This window comes from Eutrigla gurnardus (genome assembly GCF_963514095.1).
Source record: "Eutrigla gurnardus genome assembly, chromosome: 2".
NCBI classification, from domain to species: Eukaryota; Metazoa; Chordata; class Actinopteri; order Perciformes; family Triglidae; genus Eutrigla; species Eutrigla gurnardus.
This window is the reverse complement of record NC_139916.1, coordinates 26,854,057-26,874,911: the sequence shown is the minus strand read 5'-3', so window position 1 is coordinate 26,874,911 and position 20,855 is coordinate 26,854,057. Positions and strand designations below refer to the sequence as shown.

Sequence of the window (20,855 nt, the reverse complement as noted above, 5' to 3'; positions counted from 1 at the left end):
CAGGTTACATAATGATCACTGTTTTTACCTGTTTGTTAGTTGTGGGATTGTCTCCTGGATATTCCTCCAGAGAATATGTTCGTTCACCGTTATTTGAAAGTGGAATCTGGGGAGTGCAGTTGCAATGTCAACTTGCATGTAACACTATCTGCAATTCATATTGTTGCGAACGAAAAAAATGGTCTACCTCTTTCAAGACCTCTCTATTGTTAGTTGTACAGGATGCACTGAGGTATTTCTTGTAATTTCCTCTGCAGTTTAAAGTATTCTGCAATGAACAAGACAGTCCTTGCGTTTAAAATGAAGAATTATTCATCTTATTCTATAATCACTGCTGTTGTTGATAATAAAATAAATGTGAAAGCTCAAATACCTCTTTCTCATTTGCTAGCCGTCTGTATTTGGTTGCCTTTGAAGGTTGGCTCGACTCATTCAGCAGATATTCTTTGTAATGTCTTTTGGGTGCCATGTCTGCGGGCGGTTTTACAGTTTTTCTCTAAGCCCGGTAAAATACATCCACGGGTAAAGTAAAGTGCAGAGGGCGCGCGCAGTGTCCTGGATAAAACGTCATCATAACCTGATCGTAACATTACTGATACGTGCACATGCGTGCATGGACATTACTACGGTGGCCGAGAGGGACCGTACATTACGGTGTACACCGTTTTTTTTTTTTGCAAGAATGTAGAGTCTGCGTCTGACAGACAATTTTCAATGTCAAAATTGAAAATGTACATGTGGTGGACATTTTTCAAATTGACCCTGAAGTACTTGTGGCGCTGTGCTGCCGCTGATTGGTTACCCCCGAATGCAACCAGCTTTAATGTAGATGCTGAGGGAAGCGTTGCCGCAGTTAAGTTCCAATGGCGCAGTTCAAGTTGGGGATGTTTTATTTTAGGGACAACACAATTCACGTCGAAAGTACTGACATTGTGACACCTCAGTACAGACAGCAGCTCGTTCAGGTATTAAAACGGCCGGACCTCTCCAGTGAAGACGGATGGATACAAGTGTGCTGGGGCACCAGGAAAGCACCTAAAAACAAGGTGGCTGCAAAACTGCTCTTACTCGGAGGTTTGTATTGCTCGTGCATGCTGTGAAATATCTTTTGAATAAATATTCTTTCTACTAATGACAAAGTTAAACAAGATAATAGGCAAACTTATCATTCACAAGCTGCATTAGCTAATAACTAGCTAGCTAGCTGTTAGCGGCAGACGGCAGCTAATGTTAGCGTAAATGGTGCTAACTTAGTGCAACTTCAGATGAGATTTTGTGTGAACATTTGTGAGCGTGCTGTGTGGAGAATGCTTACCAAAATGTGCCCACTGTAAAGAAGAAATAATTACTGCAACTTCCAGTCCCACTTCAGATGAAGATGAAACACAGATTGACCCATCACAAGTTCTTCAAACAAATGTAAGTATTTATGGGAATAAGGGAATATTGTGGGATAAGACATATTTTTCATTAAAAGTGGCTTTAGGTTTGACAGCAGTGCAGTTGCAGAAGTGGATGGTGGCACTCCAGCTGTGTCAGTTTTGAAATACTGACTGTTTAGTAAGTACAAAAACTACTACAACACATGACAAATTGTATGATATGAAAAGATGAAATTGTGAGTAGTGAGTACTGTTCCTCTGGTGAAATATGGTCTGACAATACCTTAATAAGCTGTACAGTAGGTGATAGATTCTACAAACATCTACAAAGATGGATATTTACCCCTCTCTTGCCTTTGCAGTTTAACATTTTACTTTTTCTGCCCTTTGTTTAAGAAGCCGAAGATGACAAAGGCTGCAAGAGACAGAGCCCTTTCCCAACTGAAATCCTCGCTGCTGAGAAGAAATCCAACAACCTCCACCCCCTTGACAAGTGAAGACGATACAGACATAGACACCAATGTGGACTTATTTGACCCACCTCAGGCTTCGGGATCAACTGTAAGTATTTACAAAACGCAACAAATAAAACTAGAATTAGGGCCCTATTGTTTCCGCGATCACAGAATCGCGGACGGAATCGCGGAATTGAGCAATAAAAACGGAATCTACTTTTTAACACGGAATATCACGGAAAATGACATAATTTGACTGAAATGCTGTTATCGTGAGAAAGAGGAATGTAAACCCAGGGGGAATTTTACCAGAGGGACGCTAATCTGCGTGACATAGCCCTGAAATTCACCTGCGCCCCCTCCCGCTTTAAAACAATCTATGTTTCAAAACATGCGAATATGGCGAAGCGGCTTCACAATAATCCGCCTTCGCTGGCAAGAAAATTTTAAGAAACACGACGCTACACTCCAGGTGAGTCATACTAACATAGCATTGTTGACATTTTCATTTATGCAGGACCTCCGCCAAGGGGAAAGTGAAGAGGAGAGTGTCCTGATGGATCAGTCCAGATCCAGTGTTGACATGCAACAGGAAGTGATGGATGCTCTGAAAGGTATTCATACAAAGAAGAATTGCTTATGTTTATGTCAGTAATTGTATCGATAGGAGCCTTATCTCTCATATATCTGTGACTTGTGTTTTTTTTCCTTAATGCAGAAATACCAGCCTTAGTCAAGTGTGTCAGAGATCTTATTACAACCATGAAGAGAATGCCACCTGTCATGGACACTGACAGTACAAGTTCTGGTTCTTCCAGTCCAGCTCCAGAAATGGTATGTTTTGCATTTATACACGTTTTGTTAATACTGCCTTTTTATTACAGGAAACATTTCATCCAAAATTGTTGTAAACTACTTGACTGTTTACTCGGCAGTTTTGTCTCTGTAGTCTCGACCCACATTTTGCACCTACTGTATTTGATAGAAACTGTTTTTTCCATTTCAGCATGCAGTTGTTCAGAAATTATACTTTAATTCATTGAAGACCACTTGCAGAAATTACAACTTAACTAATATTTGGCATTCAAATAGTTCGGCTTTCTCTTTTAAGAAATGCATTCCGGCAACGTATTCCTAATACCATTTCTAATAATTGACTAACTCTATTTCCTGGACACAGATTTCCCTGGGCAACACGGGGGTGCAGGTCAGCAAAATCAGTTTCCGAAGACTAAACCGAACAAGAATGTCCCTGTTCACACAGGACTTAGCTGTGCTCATCTTTGGGCGGGATGTTTTGGCATCCTCGACTCTCACAGGAAAACAAGGGCCTACTGGAACAGCGAAAGAGCAGCTAAATCCGGAAAAGCTGAGTGCCCTTGTTGGTAAGTATTGGTTAAGTCTATTTTTCCTTATTATCATTTTGTTTTTATGCCTCTACCCTTGCCTTGGCCATAGCCAGAAGCAACATGTTTCAGATTGTCCTCATGTATGTATGCCCCCTTCTTGCTAATGTGATAACTCTGGAAAAGCATGATTTGTAACACCATTTTATTTGTCCTTTTCTATTTTACAGATACAGTTATTGCTGAATTTCCAGGAACAAATGTGTCTGATGTGAGGGCAGTGATTCGGAGAAAATGTAACAATGAGAATTTTGTGAGCAAAAAGAAACAGTAAGCAGTAACATCAGTAACTGTTTGTAATCGTTTTTGTTTGTTTGTTTTTTGGTGGACATACATTTTGAGTTTAAACAAATTGTGTCAATGTTTCACGTGTAAAAGTTTCAAAAGTCAGTTTAATGTTCATCCCTGTCATTATTAGCTTCTCTGCGGTGCACAGCTAGCAGGGTAGTGCTAGCACAGCTATTGTTTCTTTTTATTTTTTCCTTTTATTATTGTTTATTAGTTAACTTGTTAAAGAGTATGACTAAAAAGAATTCTCTGGGGTCAGATTATCCAAATTTGAATAAAAATGTTACGATGAAGAGAAACTGTTTGAAAATGTTGTTTAAGATGTTGTTAAAGATGTACTTAAATGTACTTTATTATGCAAATTTTCCCTGTAATGCTGTGCGTGTTAAAAATAAACTTTTTTTCTACCTCAAGTATGTTCTAACTATTTTTTATCTTTACTTAAAAGTATAAAATAATTATAAAAAAATACACTTTCTGTGTACCGTTGAAGTGTACTTTAATGAAATACATCTAGTATACTTTCTGCACACATAATTAGTGTACTCACAGTATATTATTTTCGATGTGCTAACAGTGTACTTAGTATACTAATGATATATCATGAGTGCTACTTTAGACATACTAAAGTACAACTTAGTGTACTTATCTGTACTATTTTGAGACACCATTAAGATGAACTATAATATACTTAAGTACAACTTTTTAATTTTTATTAAATTTTTGTAAATATATTTAAAATGCAATGGCAACACATTATGATTAAATTAGAAATAAATTTCCAGTATATTCTAAATTTATTAATAGTAATCTGAAAAGTGGATTAAAGTATACTTTAAATCGAACTAAAGAACATTCTAAATAAGTATTAGTAGAGAAAGTGTACTTAAGTAAATTTAAGTTGATCTTAATGGTGTCTCAAAATAGTACATTCAAGTACACTAAGTTGTATTTTAGTATATCTTAAGTAGCAATAATGAAATATCATTAGTATACTAAGTACGTTTTTAGTACTCGAAAATAACACACTTTGAGTACAATAATTTTGTGCTTATGAAGTACACTAAGTGTGCTTAAATTGAATATGTTAAAGTATACTTTTTTTTCGCCTGGGCTAAGCCATTCGGCTGATAGCCCTATCTTGACCAATGTTCACCATTGCTAAAAATGCTTCTGAGGGGGGATTTGGCTGGATGTCATGGTGCAAATGACCTAGGGTGCATTTTACTCCGAACCATCGCTTTAAGTATGGATAAAAATTGGAAAAACCTTACATACTGTTCTAAATAGTACTTTCATACCGAAAACAATTTTTCTCAATTGTGTTTATGTGATTATAATGTACAATATTTGTCAGTTTGAGATTTTATGAATCTGCTATCATCATCTCACATTTTTTGTCAATGCACAACTCCTTTCCACCTGCGCTTCTTTCCTCAGTACTCCCAGTTGTCAACATAATGTATGTGGGGCCCACACTGTTAAGGCATGTTTAGTTGTATCAATTTGCAACATTGTTCTTGTTTATTTCAAGATTTTGTGAACCTGTTGTACAACTCCACCTTATGTCTCTCTCTCCGACTGTCTGTCAACATCACCATGTTTTATGTTTTTAAAATAAACTGTATATTTTTGAACAGATAAGCTGCAATAATTCTGTGTCAATTTAAGAAAACAAGCAAACTTGTTATTATCAGTCAAATTAACTTATACATGTAAGTCAAAACAAATTCGTAATTTAAATCCTCTAAACTTGAAATGGTGATTTACAATAATGCAGAAATGTGTGTTCAATCAACGTTGATAACTTAAAAAATAATGTTGAGACAACTAGAACATTGTAGTGGCTGACCTCCCTGTCGTTAAAAGACCTACAAAAGCATCAAGTCTGAATGTGTAATCAAGTGCTGCAGCCCAGCTCCACGTTCACACACGTTTCTGTTAGAGAAGGATCTTAAGAAGGGGAGGGGGAGCTCCCCTTGTAAACTTCCTGCCAGAGTGCTTGTCTTTATTTCCCTATGAAGTGGTGACATCCACCAACATCATCCACACCTTCTCATTGTGACTTTATACCAGAGATTGCATTGGAAGAAAAAATAATCTTTGTTCCACGCTGTAGAGCAACGCATTAAACAACATTAAACTCGCTAGCAAAGAGCTGTGTACAATAGTCGTAATAGGGGGGTTTAGCTCAGGAGGTAGAGCGGGTTGGCTGGCAACCGCAAGATTGCCGGTTTGATCCCCCGCTCCTCCTAGCTGAGTGCCTGGTGTCCCTGAGCAAGACGCCTCACCCTAATTGCTCCTGATGAGCTGGCAGTCGCCCCGCATGGTTGTGAATGTGTGCGTGAATGTCATTCATTACTGTAAAGCGCTTTGGATAAAAGCGCTATATAAATGAGGACCATTTACCATTTACCATTTTAGTGTTGACGTCATCATCGCTGACTCAATGCGTCATTTTATACGAACCAAAACAACATTAAAAAAATATTGCTCTTTGGACTTCCTTTGTAATGGAGGCCTTGTGCTTGTATCTGTAGGAGGTGAGACACAGCAGGACGCTTCACGAATCACATGATATCCGTTTTAACAGCCACTGCTCAATAAAAATGGTAAATGGTAAATGGCCTCATTTATATAGCGCTTTTCTCCAAAGCCCTTTACATCAATAGAGACAACCTGCCACTTCCTGGTCACCGCCACAGGCAGTGATTGGTCAAAGACACGTACCATAATGCAGCGGGACAATGTATTTAGGAAGACTTAAACAGCAGGTAAACGTGAATGTTGAAGAATTCATTTACAGCTGCGTAAACGACACTTAGAGGTGTGTAAACGCTATTTCCAAATTTCCAGAGGTGCTTAAACGTTCACGTGCGTTTAGCCTCCACGACAGGCCTGTTCTGCATGGATAAGTGATGGTCTTGGTTTCATAATATATATAGACTCTCACTGCAGTTTCAAGGGCCTCCTGTTTGAGATGAGAACATTTTCTGGGTTGCTGCCTATGCTCACTTTACAAAGCAGGTACCTTGTCATGTGTCTCCTGAAGGTGTGGTCTCTTAGTCCGTAGACAATGGGACTAACAAAGCGTGGCAGGATCTGGACAAAGACGTAGCAGGCGATGCGTATGGCACCGTACTGATTGGGTAATAGGTAGAGCAGACCTTGTTCAAACATGGGCCTCACGTACGTCAGCATGCACAATAGCAGCTGGAAACCATGGAGGAGAATCGTGTTTCTGGCTTTTCTCATGTCTCCAGTTGCTTCACTGGCTGCAAACAGAATCCTGAAGTAGGTGTAGAGCAGTGTGAGCCAAACCAGGACAAGACAGATAACGTGTGAAGTGTCCCTCTTCTTCAGGCTGTAAGAGCTCCTGAACACAAAATCTCTGGCACATATAACCTTTGAGTAAAAGAAGTGCAGCGGCTCTGTGGCCAGCAGGATGAAGAGATCCGGTAGGATGGATAACGCGCTCACCACCCAGATCAAACCAATCAGGATGTGGGTTTTCCTGACGGTGCAGATGTGTCCGTGGCGGAGGGGGATGCAGATGGCGATGTAGCACTCCACCGCCATACTGGCCAGGTTGAGAGGGGTGTTGAGGGTGGTGAGGATGGCGAAGATCAACGGGATGAGGCAGAAGGGCACATTGATTTTATGAAGCGTGTAGCTGATGGTGTAGAGGACAGTGGACAGGAACAGCTGCATCATGTCGTTGATCACCAGGTGGACGAACAGGATGTAACGAGGGTTTGTGTTGAAGATCTGGAGGATGGAATTAGCAATTAGCAATAGCATTTCAGACAACTTAGTTCATCATGACCTCTTTCTCAAACTCTCTTCTGCTACTTTCATTCTCCTTTCAAGGTTTTTGTCTGCAAGAGACCCAAAAGAAGGAAACCTCATTCACTAACCGTTATTAAGAAGATTGTTCTTCTTAAACAGAGTTTTCATAAAGATTATGACATTCACTAATGTTTGCATGTTTGAGTGTTGACATGTCATTCAATTATAATCATATTTTTATCATTTATAACTAGTTCAGTTATTATTTTCATTGTATTACAAAACATTATGCGCTTTTGAAATCAAATAAAACAAAACACAACACGACCACATATTTTCATACATACTAAACAATTCTGTGGGTTTGCGTCTTGAAGACGGAGCTGTTGGCTCATATGCACATCTTTGACTCATTTATTATAAACACCAGCAACACTGGGCTCTATTCCCATAATGATTTATTTCATGAGGAGAAGGAGGATCTGCCCTGGTCCCCTGGTTGATGATACCCGGATGTGTTGTCCAATCAGCGGTACGCATGTGCTTGCTCCACCATTGAGCACATGTTGGCATCTTAAAAAGACGCTGTATGTGTTTGGCCACAGCAGGTGGCGCTCTGCTTTCCAAACCGGAGAAGGTCTCTATAAATACAACCATTGAAATGTTTTTTTCTTTTTGCAAAAACATTACAGCCTATAGACAACCTCCGGTAAATGCACCATCGTCATGGCAGGGGGTGTAACATTTCCTCTTCAGCCACCACAACAAGAGAGCTGTGCGTCCTGATCCACTCCTGGGACTGCAAAACAACGTCAAATCTGAGGCGAAACAAAAAATGTTGCCAAATCTTGAAAAAATTAAGACGCACTGAAACCTGTTGTGATGCGTTTCTCTCTTGAGATTAATTGTAAGCCATAATTCATCACTGTAGTAGTCTACATTTTAAAGACTTTATTATAACGATCAATTAGTTGCTCTCGGACTTGTCAGGATTGTTGTCCGAACCCAGGAGTGGGTTGTGTGTCCTTCTCCAGATACAGCATCCACTGAATGGGTAATAGCATCTATGCATCCTAATTAAGTGTTATTTTAGATTCACTATTGACGCTTCACAAGATATCGACTCGTTTTCTGTTCACTTCCTGCAGCAGCCGGCTTCCTCCCTGTCCATGATCCCATGGTCCCTTGTCTTTAGATTTCCGTTTACGCATTCTTCACTTCCGTCTCAACTTTTCTTCTCAAGTTCTGTGTGTGATTTCTGTGTGTGATTTCTGTGTGCACACGGTTCAGCAGTCTCATGCCCTTTTATGGGCATTGGCGGGGCCTTTACATATGCTACCACAGTATTATATTTGTCTTGCATGTGTATGGCACTTTCCTGAAATGCAGGTACAAAGTGCTGTATGAAATCTCATTCAAAATAATGCATTTTTACAAATGCTTTTGTAAAGACATAGGCTAGGCTCAGGTATTAAGGAAACGTAATACTTTACAATAAATAAATGCAATCACAAGAGAGATGTGGGGTTTGGCACTTGAAAGTGTATTAAAAACAAAATGAGAATATTTTCCATAACCAACAAAGGAAAAACGTGTCAAGGAACATGGCAAAAAAAAGCAAACAAGTTAAAAAAAAGTTGACCAAAATCCTTTGCATCAATAACTGCTGTGCAGCAACCCCAGCAGCGTGTAGTGCCCAGGGAGGATTGGGGACACCTATTTCCTCATCGCCCTCTTCTTCCTCATCATCGTCATAGTCCTCCTCCTCAGCCAAAGGTGCGCCTCCACGAACTGCCATGTTGTGGAGCATGGCGGTCACCACCATTGCTGCGCAACAGCTATGGGGCTTCATGCGCAGTCCTCCTGCGGACCCACCGAAAGCGCAGCGTACCTCGGACTTTCCTAGTGACTTGCTCAACATTAATTGTCCTGTTTTTAATTTATCCTTTATGTCTCCAAGTTCCATGTTGCACTTTAGCGTAACTCCTTTATTCTTTGATTTAGCTGCACAGAGTGGAACCGTTATGAATGATGTGTCCGCACTATGTGTAGAGTCTTTTTTTTTTTTTTTTTACTTTGTGTAACTTTGTACACGTCTTACGTAGACCTACTCTGCTAAACATATAACCAATAATATTTAATGTTTATGCCTAGCCTTCTCCTCAGATTAGGCCAATCGAGCAATGATAGAAAATAAATAAATAAATAAATAAAACAAACGAACACAAACGCTTGTTTAAAGGCCCGGACCAACCCGGCCCGTGGGTCGGTCCGGGTTTGGGTCGGGCTCGGGCAGAGAAGCTAAACTCTAAGCCACTGTCTCCAAGGAACAAGCTCTGCCCAAATCCACCAGTCGCTGCGTCCATACCCACCGTGGAATTGGCCCAGACAAAACTGTCAGGTCGAGGATGAGCCCTCTAAGGTCCACCACCACCTGTGCGTTGATGGCCGCGTAACCTTTTCTAGAAATGAAGGCCTGTTCGAGCCATATGGATTGGCTATAGGGAGCAGTGTTCCGTCCACCACGCCTATGACCCTCGAAATTCCAGCGACCTTATGGAAGCCCTGGTGCACCTCCTGGCGAGTGGCAGGTATTTTTATGAAATCTCTGAAACTTCAATAAAGCTACCTACTGCGTAAAAAAAATAGCCGCGTTGGTCAATATATCCATGGGATTGAAGTTGATCCTTATGAAATTATGTATTCCAACTAAACAGCTCCGAGAACGGCGACATCTTTGGTTCAGCACGAGGATGCGTTGTATCGCTGCCATAGGTTTGCCACCGTTCACAACCGTCATCGGCGTCCATTTATGACATTTTAGCCACTCAGACTAGGGATGCAAAGAAATTACTCGATTAAAATAAATTAATTGCAATTAATTGCTTTTTGAACCCGTAATTCCCCGCCAGTCAACGTGAGGGCGCGCTTGACGCCAGACGTACTTGACACACATGCGCGAACACAAGCGAAGCAGGGCTCTGACAACAACAAGACAAACAAGAAGCGGGACACCGAGAGCAGTTTTTCCCACACATTGACGAGACTATGGCGCACCGCAATATTTTATCAAGGCAAATGGACTTCACTAGCGGCTCTTATGATGGGCCTAAACGGGAGGGCAGCAGTGGGTATTATAAGGGGAAATCCTTGCGGCTGGTTTGGCTCATCAACGTTCTGTTTTCCCCCTTCGCTATGACGAGGCGTCCCCCGCGCCGACACCCCCACCCCCCCTCAGCTGGCGAGTTCAACAGAGCTTGCGCGTATAGCCGCGTTCACATTCGTCGCTACTCGCCCGTCGCTGGCTGACCCACTTTCTTGCTGAATTCTACTCGCTGGCCAAGACGGCGAGTTCAAGCGGCAACTCTCTGTGGAACTCTCTGTTGACGTCAACTGTCAATCATCTCCATTCCGATTGACATTATTTTCTCTCCGTCCCCGCCCACATCGCCTGTCCTGGCCACATTCCGCTAGAACACATTCATATTCATTGACTGTTGTCACTCAGAGATGGGCGAGTGGCGACGTATGTGAACGAGACTTCAGTCAAAACCAAAACACCAAGGAAGGCTGAGGAATAGTCACCCACTTATATTATTAATAAAAGTCATAATAAATTAATAGTATAGGCTCAGCACGGTGTTTTAGTCATTTTTGTTTTCATCTTTTCTTGAATGCTTAAACTCCTCAACCCCATTTAGTATGTCAACATTTGGATCAGAACCAGCAGTTTGTAAGAAATTGGTCAGGAAACGATATGTCATATTTTGGTTCTCAAAATTCACCAAATTGATGCATTAAAATGAAATTATTCAAAATATGATTTGCATTTTTCTTTATATCATAAGATAACGTATACAGTAGATAGAACCTAATCAGAGGGAAATTCAGCTTCTCAGAAGAATTGCCGCTTATCAATTAATCTATCATCAATCGATAAGATGAAACAACTATCAATTAATGAATTACTCGATAATTTGCATCCCTAACTCAGACCCTAATTGTTGTAACCTGACTCTCTCCAGATGAATTTCGTTCCGCCTAGCTCCACTCACATCCATCTGGGATTGCTTCCGTTGGGAGTGATTTCAGCACCAGATTTTATGGACAAGCCAATCAGGACGCAGGGCGGGAGTTTCATAGATGTGATGTAGCGGAGAAGCGACTGTGAGACTGTTTTGATTCAGACAACAATGGCGGCTCGCATCGCATCGCATATCTTCGAGTCTGCCGATCAAGCGAAAGCACCGCATGCATATCGGAAATGACCTTACCTGAACTTGTAACAATGTTAAACCTAGTTCTTTAAGTCGTTCGTCTATACCTTTTTGGTTGGCTTCTTTGTTAAAAATAAGTTTGCTGTGCACAATGTTGCCTTTTATCAGCAAATTTTTATTGCACAAGACGACATTCATCATTTACCGACATTGTGCTGATTGCACTGTTGCTATATCCAAGATGTCGGCTGTTCTGTTTTGATTTTCCCTGCATCGCTCTCATCAGCGTCACGGGTTGGCTTCGATGTGAGGGGTTGAAGTACGTTAATAAAGATGACGGACAAGTGTCTTATCCAATCATATGCAAGGATTTTTGATTAGGCCCAGCCTTCTGAAACACCTCTCCAATGGAGCGATCCCAGATGGATGAGTGGAGCTAGGCGGAACGAAATTCATCTGGCGAGAGTCAGGTTATAATTGTTGTGCCAATTTCCCAAATTGCTTGCAGGATTGTGCATGCCTTGACATGTACTAGGCCTAATGGGCTAATTAAATGACACTGTAATATACTTAGGCTACATCTGACGTTGAGGTAAAGCTTAGCCTTGTGATGAAATGCATGCACATTTTATTTTGTGCTTGTGTGTTTCCAGCAATTATTTTCTTCATGAATGACTTAAAACCATTGGTGAAACACAACACTGGCAATGTGCAGTTCCATGCGCAACAGGGATTTCTGACAGTTAATGTACAGTGATGGCGACCAGCGTCAGGAGCTGAAACATCACTACAGTAGAACTAAGAAGGCTCTAAGCGTGCTCCAGACCAACCTACCAACGTATGACGTACGAAAGAGATTCGTAGCAAAGAACGTTTCTGGAAACACAAAATGTTAAGTAGGAACTCTAAGTAGGGGTTACAAATGACGTAGCGTTAAGAAGGCTTTGGGAAATCAAGCCCTGTTTCTTTTATAACCTGCTGCTATCCATTATTTAAAGCTACTTCAAGGAACTATAATCAGCAATAATCAGCATCAGGTTTTGGGTTTATGACATACTGAAAACTGCTAATATCATCCTTTGTTCTGTATTAGTCATTGTCCGTTCCTAACACATCAAACAGGAAGGAAGTGAATGAAAGTGAATTTGTGATCTTAAATTTTATCACACGTGAATGTGTTTCTTTTTAGGAAATTGTAGAATGCGTCCTTTCAAGCTAATATAAGCAACTGCAGCAGGGTCTGACCATCCTCATGTACTATTGTAGGTCATATAGAGGCATCAGTGTTATACTGAGACTGAATCCTAACCAGTTAAATGTTCCTCAAATTAACTTCAAATGGTGCATTATGCAAACATTTTTAAAGACTGATTTGTTTAAGCTGTGAACACATTGTGAATGCTTTTAAAAAATAACACCCATTTTCCTAAAGCTGAGAGAGAGAGAGAGAGAAAGAGAGAGAGAGAGAGAGAGAGAGAGAGAGAGAGAGAGAGAGGTATTCAAATTGCTGTCTTCTGCTGACTGCTTTCCCCGGTTTTAACTTGCACCTATTGAGTGTAAAAACAATGTCAGACATCAGACCTGGTGCTTCCTGAAGGTGTAGACCAGAGTACTGTTGATGTAGTTGATGGAGATGCAGAGAGCTAAGACAATCACATTCTTGGTCACAGCTGCGGTGAAGATGTCCTTCTGACTCCCGGTCACATTGTAAGTGCTGTTGACAGATGAAGAATACATATCTGAAACAACAAAAAGTCTGAAATCAGCACAAATGATATCTAGATTCTGGTGTACCCCCTAAATAGTTTGGGACTTGAAGAGATCTCAAAAGGAGGGAAACAATGACAAATGTGCCACTCATCTAAGGAATAAATAATTCCCTTCTAAATCTTAATGTTCCCTCTTTGTGGAGGATAATCTAGCTCTGTCGCAAACTATAATATTAGTTTTAATGTGAAACTGTTTCATAGCAGATGGTAGAGTTAGAGCCAGTATGGTAAGGTAATGGCTGAGCATGATCCCCTTACTGGTGGCTGGTTTACAACCCTGGAACATATCCTTCTAAATCACAGACAAATATATGATGCAAAATACATATCACACACAGTACTGTAACAATAAAGATAAACATGATAACACAGGAACTTACAGTATCACCGTGATGCAGTAGAGACTGTACTTACCCAACAGCAGGGCAGCCAACACCAGTGTGTTGCGGGCGTTGATGCAGATAGTTTATATATGTTGATAGACCATGTGTGGGATTGTGTTGGCTCATATTGTGTGTGTGTGTGTGTGTGTGTGTGTGTGTGTGTGTGTGTGTGTGTGTGTGTGTGTGTGATCATATCGGTATGTGTATGTTTTAAAGGAATAGTTTCCTATTCCTGAAATATGCTTATTTCTTTATTATTTCAAATTAATTTCACCACGAAAAACTTCACTGATTACGTTTACATGCTCCATATATTAATTGTTTTGCCTTTATTCCTAAAAAAACAACATTCCTACTAAGCTGTTTACTAATGAAAATAAATATTACACCAATATTCTATGCAGCTGTTTATTTTCCAATTCAAGTAACATGGCATTTGGCTACTCTGCAGCTATCGGCCAATGAACTTAAGAGGGTTTTGCCACCAAAACGCAATTAGCATAACTCATAACTCATAACATTTGGACCAATCATCACGAAACTCGAAACCTATGTTGACATAGCAAGAAAGAACATACATGTTAACTTTCATCAAAATCGAGTAATCTGGGGCGCATTCAAAAAATTCAAACATTGCCAATTTCACAGGGGTTGTATTTGATCTAACTCGGACTATACTGTTGATCCGATTGATACCAAAATTGGATAAATGGGTGGAAAGGCCTTAAGGACAAAAAGTTACCCAAATCCAGAATATTTTTGGTCGTGGCCAGGGCAACGCCGTTACTGCGCTACTATTTTAAACCTTCGCCAAAAGCATCAAAGTTGTTATAACAGCGTTTCTTCTCCGATCTGCTCCAACAAATCATACATGATAGGAGTCCCTTCCTAAATGTGTCTGCACTGCAATATTGACTCACAGTCAGAGCGCCACCTAATGGCGACATGAAATGTGACTGATTTTATGCCCTTTTTCTGAGTAACAGCGCCCCCTTTAGGTTGGGTGAAAAATGCATGAAATATATTTTGCTAGATAAACCATGTGAAGATGTACAAAAAAAGCCTCTTGGACCCACCGCCTAAAGTCAACAGGAAGTTGGTAAAAAAAAATGTTTTAACCACCTGCGTATCAACTCTGTAAATAGTGGGGGAGGGGAAGGAGAAACATGAAGGGGACTCAGAGAGATGTCATGAAGGCATGGAGAAGATGTGACCGCTGTCACTGTTTAACACCAGATCAACACTCATGAAACTTTCCACACCTGCTAATGATTTTATACATTGTCGGATCTACTCTGAACTTCACATGCACCTCAGACAGCTGTCAGTGGAACCTTCGCCATAAAGATCAAAACTATAATAACTCTGGTGTTTCTTCTCTGATCTGCTCCAAAGTTTCCATACTTGATTAGAGTCCCACCCTGACCACGTCTGCAGTTGAATATTGACTCACAGTCAGAGCGCCACCTACTGGTGATAGGAAATGTCACTGATTTTGTGACTTTTTCAAAGTAAAAGCCACTAGCAGCAACTGCTTTCCGCGTTGATCAACATTGACCGTAGCCTAGTGTAGCGATGTGGAAGTGTATCCAAGATCTGTAGTCCTCCACACACACTCATCTGTATTTATTTATTATCAGAGAAAGATCGCAAGACCATATTTCTGGAAGTACAGAGGAGAGATCCATTGCCTTGTTCAATCAAAGCCAGTACTTCACTTGCCCTTCCTCATGTGTTTCCTGGTCTGATGTCATCCCTGAGCCCTGACTGTTTTCACCTGTTGCTCGTTATCCCTCTGTGTATTTAAGTCTGCGTCTCCCCTTGTCTTGTGCCAGTTCGTTTCGTCCTTTGTCACGTCAAGAGCCACAGCCTTGCCAAGCCGAGTTTGTATTTTTGCGTTCCTGTTTTTTTTCATGTGCATTATTTTTCATAGCCTGTTTTTCCTCCCTGTGGAGCGGCCTTTTGTTTGTTCTTTTTTTATTAAGAATTAAAGCCCGTTTTTTCTGCCACTACCCTGCACCTGAGTCCTCCCTCCTTGCCTGAGCCTGACAGAAACAAGATAAGAAGAGATAAGGCCTTCAGATCTCAAACAGCGCCTCCAGCAGGTTGGTCTTGCTGATATCGATATCGATCTGTGCCACACTGAGTATGATGGAAAGTTAAAGTTGATTGAGCTTCTTGACGAATACAAAGATGATTTCTCCAAACATGCACTGGACTGCAGTGAGGCAAAAGGTTTTGTTCATCACATCAGGCTCACTGATGAAAGACCATTCTGCCTCCGCTATCGGCGAGTACCACCAGCCCATTACCAAAAACTGCGTTAGGTCTCATCTGAAATGGAAGAGCAGGAGTTAGTAAGAAAATCCATGGTTCTCGCCTGCTGCTGGGACGGTGCTGTAAAAATCAGCCATAGGCATCCATGAAAATGTCACATCACTAAAATGTTGACGGAGAATGTCAGATGATTTTAGGATCATCCTGGGGCTTTGCGGATGGACTGCTTCTCAGTGTTATCCGAACATTATCTTTAGCTTTGCCCATGAGTTTAGATATAACATCAGAATACTGCTCTTTCAGAGGTATAGCTCGCTTCTTGTAGTACACTTCCATTAGCTGTTGCCACTCACAGACCGTGTTTTTGTCTGATCCACCCCCACTGAAGACTGGGGGCTCTTTGACATCTGACTGTAGGACAAACTTTGCACCAGTCAAGTTAAGGTAGTGGGCTCACTGGGTAACTGATCTGCACTGCTCTGAGCTTGTGTGTCATTATTCACCCTCTCTTCACGGTCACTCCTTAATTGATCTTTTATAGTTTGTCCCACCTGTTCAGCAACGTGAGTTATCAAGCTATTTAAAACTGCATCAGTTGTGGCTGGGAGACCGGAAAATGTACTTTCATGACCTGAACTAGAAGCTGCATGGCCAGTAATACGAGTGGAACAGAAGACTGGGGAGGCTGGATTATTTATACCTCTGCCTGGGGTACTCATCAACTCATCAATAAACCTCCCTCTCCCAAAAGGAATGCTAGGGCCATGGGCCGAAACCTTATTGTTATCCATTTTTTCAAATGAGAAGTCACTGAAGTAAAGAGATAGTATCGATATTTGGATCGGTCCACCCACCCCTAACAATGACATGCTGTTTCTAAAGTGCGAGCAGGTCATGTCATTCGGCTCATCAGGAGAAAAAAAATGTGTATGATTAATAACGTATAATTGGACCTCAACATTGACGTTCGTCATTCGTTTCACACAATCTGAACTAATTCATGTTCAAGTTCTTTATTTACAAATGCGTTGCGTTCAGTTCAAAGTTTACAGAAAAATGAACGTGTTCAATGAACGCATTCTTTAAACTCATGCACAACGCTGCATACAGTCCTTTAAAACACAAAGGGACATGAGACCAAATGAGACTTCATCATACAACAAAACTGCCACACTAAATATAAAAGCACATTTACACACCAAACCGAGCGTCTTTGTCAGTTAACGACAACTACTAAAAAAATGTTTGCATCTACAAGGCAGGCAGATGCACCTTAGAGCTCCCTGTCTTTATAATTGTGTAAGCACTAGTAAAGTGAACTAATTTCAAAGACATAGCCTTTATTTATTAGAATGGCAGTGATGTTTTAAACCCTGAGATGTCAGTTAAGATGCGTCTTTTATGTCTTCAGGTTTATGGAGAAACCCTTGACGTGATAATGAAAGGAATGCAGGTTGGATTGTTGATTGGACATGAGGGCCTTCTGCCTGATGCATTTCCTTCGGAAGTCTTCAATGTGGCTGTGGTTGTATGGGGCTAAGAAGATCATCCTACATCATATATACCGTTTTCTATATCTTTGAATGTAGAAAAACTGCCAATGGTGTCTACTGTGGAAAATAACACAACTACAGGTAAACTGGAGTGGAGTAAATTAACTAAAAAAGCACTGAATAAATATACCATCAGAACAGACAACCTGGGAAATATAGAGCTACCCAAGGATGCAATAAGATGCTGTAATATGAATTGTGAGAACCCGCAACACGGGGAAGATCTATGTGTTTTTTATGACTCTATTGTGGAGTCACTTTTTACCTCCAGTAGGCCACTTTATAAAACTCAGTCTAAGTTGTTAAACCAGGCTGGAACGATTATGTGGCAGAGCTTCATGGGGCAGCCAGAAAAGCATTCAAAGCTTGGGTAGATTCAGGAAGAGGCAGACAGGGGCCTTTATTTGAAGAGAAGAAACGTGCTCATGCAAATTTTAAATATGCCCTTCGATTTATTAAAAAACAAGTCTATGCGATCTGATTCACTGGCTAAGAAGTTGCAAAACAATAGTGTTCATGATTTTTGGAAGGAAGTCAAATGTATAAATAATTGCAAAATGACTTTACCTTCGAACATTGAAGGGATCAGTGATTCTGACAAAATATCCCAGATGTGGAGACAACATTACTTTGAATTGTTTAATTGTGTGAGAAGTAATCAATTTGAAGTGGGCACTGCTGATACAGATGTGAACATAGCTATTAATTTAGAAAAGGTACACTCTGCGATTTTAGGATTAGATGATAATAAATCATGTGGAGCTGATAAGATAACTGCTGAACATCTAAAATATGCAAGCAAAAAAATTTGTTTCTGCCTGACAGGTCTATTCAGTCATGGAATCCTGCCTGACTCTATGCTGTCTGTTTTATTAGTGCCTGTAGTTAAAAACAAAGCAGGCAAAATAAACCGTTTGGAGAACTACAGGCCAATTGCATTGGCTAGCATATTATCAAAAATTGTGGAGAAAATCCTCCTCAATAGGCTGGAAGAGTACATAATCACAAGTGACAACCAGTTTGGTTTTAAACAGAAATATGGTACTGACGTGCATTTTTGCCTTGAAAGAAATTTTACACAAATATAATAGACAGAACTCAACAATATTTATGTTTTATAGATGCCTCCAAGGTCTTTGACCGCATCAATCATGAGAAATTGTTTAATAAATTGCGTGTTAGAGGTGTCCCAACATGGATTTTAAGAATTCTTGTCTACTGGTATGCTCAACAGACTTTTCAGATAAAATGGGGAAATTCGGTGTCAGAACCTTTCCGAGTCAGTAATGGGGTGAGACAGGGTGGTATACTGTCCCAGTTCCTTTTCAATGTATATATGGATGACTTGTCACAGCAACTGAATGTATGTAATACAGGGTGTATGGTTGGCTCTATGTTAATTAATCATCTTATGTATGCTGACGATTTAGTAATTTTTTGCCCATATAGTGCTGGCTTACAACAGTTATTGAAAATATGTTCACAATACGGCCTCAACTTTGACATCAAATACAATGCAACTAAGAGCAACATTATGATTGTCAGAAGTAAAGGTGATAGGAAATTAGTTTTCCCTGAATTCTTTTTATCTGGTTCTGTTCTTAAAGAATGTAATGAAGTGAAATATCTTGGTCATCATATTGTAAACGATATGTCTGATGATAGAGACATAAACAGACAGTGTCGGAGGCTTTACTTGCAGGCCAACATGCTTGCACGGAAGTTCAGTATGTGCACTAGTAATGTCAAGGTAGCGTTATTTAGAGCATACTGTACCCCCCTGTATACTGCACACTTGTGGAGCGTTTACAGTAAAAAAAACATGCAGAGACTAAATGTGGCCTACAACGATGGCATGAGGATACTTTTAAAGCTACCCCGATGGTGCAGTGCCAGTGAGATGTTTGTTAATGTTGGAGTGCCAAACTGCTCTGCTGTAATACGCAATCTTATGTATAAATTTATGTGCAGGCTATTAGCCTCTAGAAATGATATCATTTTGTTTCTGTGTGATGGTGAGAAGAGCTCATTAAGGTTCTCCTCAAGACTGTGGAGCCACTGGCGCTCCAGTCTGTATGTGAGGGCTGATGTCTGTCCCTCTGGGACCGTATCTGGTTGATATTGATGGCTATGTTTGTGATCGATGTTTGTTTTACATTAACTGTTGCCATGTTTTTATTGTCTGTCTTTTATGTATTTCTAGTCCCTATGGACCTCTGATTGTGTCCTTAATAAAGTCTTATTATTATTATTATTATTATTATTATTATTATATCAAAGATGTGCCCACAGGCTTTGCCATGTTAATGGGCGCAATCTGATGCCTTAACCTGTAGTACCCCTGTAATATGAAGTACTCCTTTGGGTTTCTTCAGGAGGTCATCATGAACATTAAACTGGACCAATGATCAGCAAGAATCCATGGGGTCAGAAATAAACTGCTTAGATATCGCCTGTAAAGTTAATGCACACCTGAAGACCCTCCTAGGAGGAAGCAGACTATTGCATGCATTATTCTTCACTCAAACTTTCTTTGAATTTGTGCATCTCAGGTCAGGTATGGAAAAGCAAGTTAAGTATAGATAAAAATTGGAAAAACATTACATACTGTTCTAAATAGTACTTTCATACCAAAAATGATTTTTCTCAATTGTGTTTGTGATTATAATGTACAATATTTGTCAGATTAAGATTTTATGAATCTGCTGTCATTATCTCACATTTTGTGTCAATGTACAACTCCTGTCCACCTGCGCTTCTTTCCTCAGTACTCCCAGTTGTCAACATAATGTATGTGGGGCCCACACTCTTAAGGCATGTTTAGTTGTATCAATTTGCAACAGGGTAGGATTTCCTGGTTTCCCCTCATCAAACTCATCAAATACACAATCCAACAACTCCAAAACGCTTTCGTGGACAAGTTGTGACCAGCACATTCACCAGGCTATGTGAAAATAATGTAACGTTACGAGACAGCTGTTTTAGAGGTAAATTCATGCAACGCTGATGCGCGTTCCCTTCAGGGACAGTTTTTCAGCAAGCAGTCTCTGTATTTGCCTCTAAAGCAACGCTGTCTCGTTTGAAATCTCTTAAGAATCTCATCATAATGTACACACTCCGGCAGTAGCCCCCGTGGCCCTTTAAAATTTCCCCAGAGGTAATTTTCTAGTTTCCTCTTACTATCCTCCTCTCTCTTTCTCCTCCCTCTCTTTGACCTCCTGTCCCTCCTCTCTCACCCCCGCCTGTCTCACCCCTGCCTGTGAAATACATGTACAATGAATTGTATTGGAGAATTCTGCCCTGGGTATAGCTGTTAGGCAGCTTGTCACTTTATTC

The 20,855-nt window shown here is 40.5% G+C and overlaps 2 protein-coding genes across 3 annotated transcripts; one reads left to right on the top strand and one right to left on the bottom strand.

Annotated features, from left to right (window-relative positions):
• The first annotated feature begins 1,452 nt into the window (after positions 1-1,452).
• Positions 1,453-3,665, top strand: LOC311023836 (uncharacterized protein). 2 transcript variants are annotated; one of them, XM_084025918.1, is made up of 6 exons: positions 1,453-1,560; positions 1,779-1,943; positions 2,355-2,451; positions 2,556-2,671; positions 3,018-3,222; positions 3,414-3,665. In XM_084025918.1, exons 2-6 carry the CDS (start codon positions 1,788-1,790, stop codon positions 3,515-3,517), a joined length of 678 nt encoding a protein of 225 aa, XP_083882044.1. In that variant the 5' UTR covers positions 1,453-1,560; positions 1,779-1,787; the 3' UTR covers positions 3,518-3,665. The 2 variants fall into 2 exon arrangements, with proteins under 2 accessions (XP_083882044.1, XP_083882043.1); XM_084025917.1 differs by having other exon boundaries at positions 1,459-1,943.
• Positions 3,666-6,480: 2,815 nt separating this feature from the next.
• On the bottom strand, positions 6,481-13,274 carry LOC311021314 (odorant receptor 131-2-like; the record flags this gene model as incomplete). Its single annotated transcript, XM_084021784.1, has 2 exons — positions 6,481-7,299; positions 13,119-13,274. 2 exons carry the CDS (start codon positions 13,272-13,274, stop codon positions 6,481-6,483), a joined length of 975 nt encoding a protein of 324 aa, XP_083877910.1.
• Positions 13,275-20,855: the final 7,581 nt, after the last annotated feature.

Coding starts and splice junctions, on each gene's coding strand:
- LOC311023836 (XM_084025918.1), top strand. CDS start 1,788: ATGACAAAGGCTGCAAGAGACAGAGCCCTTTCCCAACTGAAATCCTCG. Junction 1,944..2,354: donor CTCAGGCTTCGGGATCAACT/GTAAGTATTTAC, acceptor TCATTTATGCAG/GACCTCCGCCAAGGGGAAAG. Junction 2,672..3,017: donor CCAGTCCAGCTCCAGAAATG/GTATGTTTTGCA, acceptor TCCTGGACACAG/ATTTCCCTGGGCAACACGGG.